General features: G+C 44.5%; 1 protein-coding gene across 1 annotated transcript; it reads right to left on the minus strand.

Annotated features, from left to right (window-relative positions):
• Positions 1 to 365: 365 nt before the first annotated feature.
• On the minus strand, positions 366 to 2,559 carry LOC135566246 (focal adhesion kinase 1-like; the record flags this gene model as incomplete). Its single annotated transcript, XM_065014035.1, has 4 exons — positions 366 to 483; positions 1,173 to 1,280; positions 1,579 to 1,656; positions 2,419 to 2,559. Coding segments are annotated over 4 exons (445 nt in total), but the record flags the coding sequence as incomplete, so codon positions are not given.
• Positions 2,560 to 9,059: the final 6,500 nt, after the last annotated feature.

A 9,059-nucleotide genomic window follows, 5' to 3' on the forward strand; every position in this document is an offset into this window, starting at 1 on the left:
TTGACAGGTCATTGTAAATAACAATGTGTTCTTCATGGACACACCTGTATAAGTAAAGGTCAAATAAATCCTATTACATGTATCAATCTGTGACCCTACAATCCAGCCTCAGTGCAGTGGAGTCTGGAGCTCTTTCCACCACTGCTCTAACACAGTCATGTCTATTGTCCACAGTACACAACACAGCAGCATGTCAGTCTGAACTTCCACTACATAGAGGAAAAGGGGAATGTCTGCTCACTGTTTTTCAGACGTTCCCTCTTTCTCTGTGTCGGCCTTGTTATTATCCAGATCCTGTTGTTATTGTGGGTGTGTGTAAAACCCCTCCACTCAGTGTAAAGGTGTCAGCAGCAGTGTTAGCGTACCCTTTTGAACGCGGACGATGAAGGACTGGGAGACTCCGTTGACCAGGCGACAGTATCCATCTATCAGGTCCGCCATGTTCTCTGCCGTGTTCAGAGACGCTGTGGTCACCGTCAGAGGCTGCAGACACACAGATACACAGACAGACAGTCAAACAGACACAGTCAGACAGACAGTCAGACAGACAGTCAGACAGAGAGACAGTCAGACAGTCACAGACAGACAGACACAGACAGTCAGACAGAGAGACAGTCAGACAGAGAGACAGTCAGACAGACAGTCAGAAATACAGTCAGTCAGACAGACAGACAGACAGACAGTCAGTCAGTCAGACAGACAGACAGACAGTCAGTCAGTCAGTCAGTCAGTCAGAAATACAGACAGACAGACAGACACAGACAGTCAGAAAGACAGACAGTCAGACTAACACAGTTAGACAGTCAGACAACAAAGAGGCTTCATCAGCAGGGCTTCCTCCTCCAGCTGAGACCTCCATTTAGGACAAAGCACAGCACATCAAAGGAGAGAAGTGAGAGGACGAACACACACACACAGTCCATCGAAGAACCCATGCAGGGAGGCGTATGTTTTGCTAGTATCAGGGGTGGAGAATCCCTTAGTGGTCAATCAAGTGTTTACTGCTCAGAGTTCCTCATCTGTCAACCAGCCACAGTGCTGGAAATAACTTCACTGAGGCCACTGCAGGGCATGTTACTGAATTCATACATGTTCACACACACACACACACACACACACACACACACACACACACACACACACACACACACACACACACACACACACGGTACCTCAGGGGCTCCAGCCACATTGAGCAGCAGCATCCCCTGGCGCACCTTGTCCTCCGTGCTGGAGTACTGGATGGTCTGTACCTGGGTGAAGTTGGCCAGATGTGTCGGCTGAACACAGACAGAACAGAAAGCACAGAATGAAACATCCATGGTGGTTATCATCTTCCTGGCTAGCCTGAACGTCACTGAACGACTGAATAAGACCTGAATTGGGTAGGAAATTCAATTGTACAAAATGTACAGATGCACTATTGTAAAGTGGCTGTTCCACTGGATGTCTTAAGGTGAACGCACCAATTTGTAAGTCGCTCTGGATAAGAGCGTCTGCTAAATGACTTAAATGTAAATGTAAATGTACAGAAGAATGTGAATAAAGGAAAGGCTGGATAACTCAGCAGTAACTCACAGTTGAGCCTTTGTCTGTCAGGTAGCTGATGCCCTCCTCAGGTCCAATGGCAAGCTCCACAGAGATAATCCAACTGGACTAGAATACAGAGAGATGGACAGACAGACAGACAGACAGACAGACAGACAGACAGACAGACAGACAGACAGACAGAGGCAGGACAGACAGAGGAAGGACAGACAGACAGGCAGACAGAGGCAGGACAGACAGACAGACAGACAGACAGACAGACAGACAGGACAGACAGACAGAGGCAGGACAGACAGACAGACAGACAGGCAGGCAGACAGAGGAAGGACAGACAGACAGGCAGACAGAGGCAGGACAGACAGACAGACAGACAGACAGACAGACAGACAGACAGACAGACAGACAGACAGACAGACAGACAGACAGACAGACAGACAGACAGACAGAGGCAGGACAGACAGACAGGCAGGCAGACAGAGGCAGGACAGACATGACAGACAGACAGAGGCAGGACAGACAGACAGACAGACAGGCAGACAGAGGCAGACAGACAGACAGACAGACAGACAGACAGACAGACAGACAGACAGACAGGCAGGACAGACAGACAGACAGAGGCAGGACAGACAGACAGACAGACAGACAGACAGACAGACAGACAGACAGACAGACAGACAGACAGACAGACAGACAGACAGATGAAAGAAGCAACAGTGTTTGATATGCCCAGCAGGTGTCACTGTGAAACACGTCATGAAGGCTACTGAGCTGAGCTCTTCCTGTCTGGAACCCTGCCAGCCAGGGTTTCCCTGGGGACAGCCAACCGTTATCACAGTGGGATAGTGAAGCGTCTATCACTAGCCTACTTACCCCAAGGGCACATTTAAAACATTCCTTGTCAAATCTGTAAATGGGAGACAGGATCTCAAAGAACTTGTGAATGCTCTGTTCATCGTTTAGGTTGGCAAATTGTTTGAAGGTCTGCTGGATGAGTTTCCTTAGTGGTTTAGCCTTGGAGAGTGGAGAGAGAGATACAAAGGGTAAGGACTCCTACATGTCTTGGTAAAGAAAGTTACTAACAACAAATAAAGACTGAGGGTAGGAAAAATTGAACATCCTTATCAATTATAAGGCTACACCTACAAATAGTGATTATCAAAACTCTCAACACAAAGTCAACTCTGAGCATTATTATTCCTTTGAAGAGTCCTTCCTCAGCATCCCATCAGATGACTCATAGACACATCCACACCAGGAGCCTCTGACACCACAGCCCAATAATGAGTCATGACAATAAGATCATCTGCATTCTGTGAAAGCAGAAACTCTATCTGTCTCTGCAAAAACAAGATGTTCTAATTATGCAAATATTAACTTGGAGGAGCATCAATTATGAACCGCCTAAATGGAAAACAAAAATCAAGGTAATTAGTCACATGATGGTTTCTGGGATCCTGTATGAGTGCTCTCCTGTGCACATCTCTACACAACAAATCCATCTCTGTCAGTCTGCTCATTAGGGTACAAAGCCTACTGAGTGAACCATCCATTTTCAGTTGCGTCTCGGTGTCATTCATGATGTTTCATAAATCAAAGCCTGATACCAGTTATTCTCCAGTTGCTGTGTCTTACACATACAGATGTAGGATCGGAATTTGACCAGTATTGCGGAAGCTAAATAATCCTGCAGCAACAGGATTTGAGCGTTTAGTCCATAATGTTGAGTGATCGGTGGAAAGGCTATTAGCTGGCCCAAATGAGGCTACATGAAAAGTGCAAAACTGTTAATATAAACATCAGTTTTCAGAATTGAACTCTTTCCCAGAAACGTACAATTTTTTGTCTTTTTCTCTGCTATTTAAATCTGAAATCAGAATAGAAATGTATTCTACCAACAAATTATAGCACTGGGGGAGGCATACAGCTCACCCCAACTCATTAAACTAACCCGCTATAACAACTAACTAACAAATTATAGCCATGGGGAGGCATGAGCTCACCCCAACTCATTAAACTAACCGCTATAACAACTAACTAACCAAATTATAGCACTGGGGAGGCATACAGCTCACCCCAACTCATTAAACTAACCCGCTATAACAACTAACTAACCAAATTATAGCACTGGGGAGGCACACAGCTCACCCCAACTCATTAAACTAACCCGCTATAACAACTAACTAACCAAATTATATCTGTGGGGGAGGCATACAGCTCACCCCAACTCATTAAACTAACCCGCTATAACAACTAACTAACCAAATTATAGCACTGGGGGAGGCACACAGCTCACCCCAACTCATTAAACTAACCCGCTATAACAGCTAACTAACCAAATTATAGCACTGGGGGAGGCATACAGCTCACCCCAACTCATTAAACTAACCCGCTATAACAACTAACTAACCAAATTATAGCACTGGGGGAGGCACACAGCTCCCCCCAACTCATTAAACTAACCCGCTATAATAACTAACTAACCAAATTATAGCCGTGGGGGAGGCATACAGCTCACCCCAACTCATTAAACTAACCCGCTATAACAACTAACTAACCAAATTATAGCACTGGGGGAGGCATACAGCTCACCCCAACTCATTAAACTAACCCGCTATAACAACTAACTAACCAACTTATAGCACTGGGGGAGGCATACAGCTCACCCCAACTCATTAAACTAACCCGCTATAACAACTAACTAACCAAATTATAGCACTGGGGGAGGCATACAGCTCACCCCAACTCATTAAACTAACCCGCCATAACAACTAACTAACCACATTATAGCCGTGGGGGAGGCATACAGCTCACCCCAACTCATTAAACTAACCCGCTATAACAACTAACTAACCAAATTATAGCACTGGGGGAGGCATACAGCTCACACCAACTCATTAAACTAACCCGCTATAACAACTAACTAACCAAATTATAGCACTGGGGGAGGCACACAGCTCACCCCAACTCATTAAACTAACCCGCTATAACAACTAACTAGCAAATTATAGCACTGGGGGAGGCACACAGCTCACCCCAACTCATTAAACTAACCCGCTATAACAACTAACTAACCAAATTATAGCACTGGGGGAGGCACACAGCTCACCCCAACTCATTAAACTAACCCGCTATAACAACTAACTAACCAAATTATAGCACTGGGGGAGGCACACAGCTCACCCCAACTCATTAAACTAACCCGCTATAACAACTAACTAACCAAATTATAGCACTGGGGGAGGCATACAGCTCACCCCAACTCATTAAACTAACCCGCTATAACAACTAACTAACCAAATTATAGCACTGGGGGAGGCACACAGTTCACCCCAACTCATTAAACTAACCCGCTATAACAACTAACTAACCAAATTATAGCACTGGGGGAGGCACACAGCTCACCCCAACTCATTAAACTAACCCGCTATAACAACTAACTAACCAAATTATAGCACTGGGGGAGGCACACAGCTCACCCCAACTAACATTCAACTAACCCTCACCCCAACTCATTAAACTAACCCGCTATAACAACTAACTAACCAAATTATAGCACTGGGGGAGGCATACAGCTCACCCCAACTCATTAAACTAACCCGCTATAACAACTAACTAACCAAATTATAGCACTGGGGGAGGCATACAGCTCACCCCAACTCATTAAACTAACCCGCTATAACAACTAACTAACCAAATTATAGCACTGGGGAGGCACACAGCTCACCCCAACTCATTAAACTAACTAACCAAATTATAGCACTGGGGGAGGTATACAGCTCACCCCAACTCATTAAACTAACCCGCTATAACAACTAACTAACCAAATTATAGCACTGGGGGAGGCACACAGCTCACCCCAACTCATTAAACTAACCCGCTATAACAACTAACTAACAGCTCACCCCAACTCATTATAGCACTGGGGAGGCATACAGCTCACCCCAACTCATTAAACTAACCCGCTATAACAACTAACTAAACAAATTATAGCACTGGGGGGAGGCATACAGCTCACCCCAACTCATTAAACTAACCCGCTATAACAACTAACTAACCAAATTATAGCACTGGGGGAGACACACAGCTCACCCCAACTCATTAAACTAACCCGCTATAACAACTTCTAAACAAATTATAGCACTGGGGGAGGCATCACACAGCTATAACAACTAACTAACCAAATTATAGCACTGGGGAGGCACAGAGCCACCTAACTCAATAAACTAACATCACTAGCTTCAAAACTAACCCGCTATAACAACTAACTAACCAAATTATAGCACTGGGGGAGGCACACAGCTCAACCCCAACTCATTAAACATAACCAGGCATACAGCATAACTCATTAAACTAACCTAACAACTAACTAACCAAATTATAGCACTGGGGAGCACACAGCTCACCCCAACTCATTAAACTAACCCGCTATAACAACTAACTAACCAAATTATAGCACTGGGGAGGCACACAGCTCACCCCAACTCATTAAACTAACCCGCTATAACAACTAACTAACAAATTATAGCACTGGGAGGCACACAGCTCACCCAACTCATTAACTAACCCGCTATAACAACTAACTAACCAAATTATAGCACTGGGGGAGGCACACAGCTCACCCCAACTCATTAAACTAACCCGCTATAACAACTAACTAACAAATTATAGCACTGGGGGAGGCACACAGCTCACCCCAACTCATTAAACTAACCATATATAACAACTAACTAACCAAATTATAGCACTGGGGAGGCACACAGCTCACCCCAACTCATTAAACTAACCCGCTATAACAACTAACTAACCAAATTATAGCACTGGGGGAGGCACACAGCTCACCCCAACTCATTAAACTAACCCGCTATAACAACTAACTAACCAAATTATAGCACTGGGGAGGCATACAGCTCACCCCAACTCATTAAACTAACCCGCTAACAACTAACTATTATAGCACTGGGGAGACACTTGGCTCACACCAACTCATTAAACTAACATAACAACTAACTAACCAAATTATAGCACTGGGGGAGGCACACAGCTCACCCCAACTCATTAAACTAACCCGCTATAACAACTAACTAACCAAATTATAGCACTGGGAGGCACACAGCTCACCCCAACTCATTAAACTAACCCGCTATAACAACTAACTAACCAAATTATAGCACTGGGGAGGCACAGCTCACCCCAACTCATTAAACTAACCCGCTATAACAACTAACTAACCAAATTATAGCACTGGGGGAGGCACACAGCTCACCCCAACTCATTAAACTAACCCGCTATAACAACTAACTAACCAAATTATAGCACTGGGGGCTCACCCCAACTCATTAAACTAACCCGCTAAACAACTAACTAACACACAGCTCACCCCAACTCATTAAACTAACCCACAACAACTAACTAACCAAATTATAGCACTGGGGGATAACAACTAATAACAACTAACTAGCAAATTATAGCACTGGGGGATACAGGCACACAGCTTATAGCACTGGGGGAGCCGCTCACCCCAACTCATTAAACTAACCCGCTATAACAACTAACTAACCAAATTATAGCACTGGGGAGTGCACACAGCTCACCCCAACTCATTAAACTAACCCGCTATAACAACTAACTAACCAAATTATAGCACTGGGGAGACACACAGCTCACCCCAACTCATTAAACTAACCCGCTATAACAACTAACTAACCAAATTATAGCACTGGGGGAGGCACACAGCTCACCCCAACTCATTAAACTAACCCGCTATAACAACTAACTAACCAAATTATAGCACTGGGGGAGGCACACAGGTCACCCCAACTCATTCAACTAACCCGCTATAACAACTAACTAACCAAATTATAGCACTGGGGGAGGCATACAGCTCACCCCAACTCATTAAACTAACCCGCTATAACAACTAACTAACCAAATTATAGCACTGGGGGAGGCATACAGCTCACCCCAACTCATTAAACTAACCCGCTATAACAACTAACTAACCAAATTATAGCACTGGGGAGGCACACAGCTCACCCCAACTCATTAAACTAACTAACCAAATTATAGCACTGGGGGAGGCATACAGCTCACCCCAACTCATTAAACTAACCCGCTATAACAACTAACTAACCAAATTATAGCACTGGGGGAGGCACACAGCTCACCCCAACTCATTAAACTAACCCGCAATAACAACTAACTAACCAAATTATAGCACTGGGGAGGTACCTCACCCCAACTCATTAAACTGACCCGCTATAACAACTAACTAACCAAATTATAGCCGTGGGGAGGCATACAGCTCACCCCGCTCATTAAACTAACCCGCTATAACAACTAACTAACCAAATTATAGCACTGGGGAGGCACACAGCTCACCCCAACTCATTAAACTAACCCGCTATAACAACTAACTAACCAAATTATAGCACTGGGGAGGCACACAGCTCACCCCAACTCATTAAACTAACCCGCTATAACAACTAACTAACCAAATTATAGCACTGGGGGAGGCACACAGCTCACCCCAACTCATTAAACTAACCCGCTATAACAACTAACTAACAAATTATAGCACTGGGGAGGCACACAGCTCACCCCAACTCATTAAACTAACCCGCTATAACAACTAACTAACCAAATTATAGCACTGGGGGAGACACACAGCTCACCCCAACTCATTAAACTAACCCGCTATAAATAACTAACTAAACAAATTATAGCACTGGGGAGCACACAGCTCACCCCAACTCATTCAACTAACCCGCTATAACAACTAACTAACTAAATTATAGCACTGGGGGAGGCACACAGCTCACCCCAAACTCATTAAACTAACCCGCTATAACAACTAACTAACCAAATTATAGCACTGGGGGAGGCACAGCTCACCCCAACTCATTAAACTAACCCGCTATAACAACTAACTAACCAAATTATAGCACTGGGGGAGGCACAGCTCACCCCAACTCATTTAAAACTAACCCGCTATAACAACTAACTAACCAAATTATAGCACTGGGGAGACACACAACTCACCCCAACTCATTAAACTAACCCGCTTATAACAATCCAACTAACCAAATTATAGCACTGGGGAGGCACACAGCTCACCCCAACTCATTCAACTAACCCGCTATAACAACTAACTAACCAAATTATAGCACTGGGGGAGGCATACAGCTCACCCCAACTCATTAAACTAACCCGCTATAACAACTAACTAACCAAATTATAGCACTGGGGAAGGCATACAGCTCACCCCAACTCATTAAACTAACCCGCTATAACAACTAACTAACCAAATTATAGCACTGGGGGAGGCACACAGCTCACCCCAATTCATTAAACTAACCCGCTATAACAACTAACTAACCAAATTATAGCACTGGGGGAGGCACACAGCTCACCCCAACTCATTCAATCATTACCCGGTCGGTATTTCGACCATGATTGCTGCAAGTTTAGGTTGCTGGCTAGACTAACTAACCAATCTAAACCAATCTTTCCTT

This window comes from Oncorhynchus nerka, unplaced genomic scaffold (genome assembly GCF_034236695.1).
Source record: "Oncorhynchus nerka isolate Pitt River unplaced genomic scaffold, Oner_Uvic_2.0 unplaced_scaffold_6428, whole genome shotgun sequence".
Taxonomy (NCBI): domain Eukaryota; kingdom Metazoa; phylum Chordata; class Actinopteri; order Salmoniformes; family Salmonidae; genus Oncorhynchus; species Oncorhynchus nerka.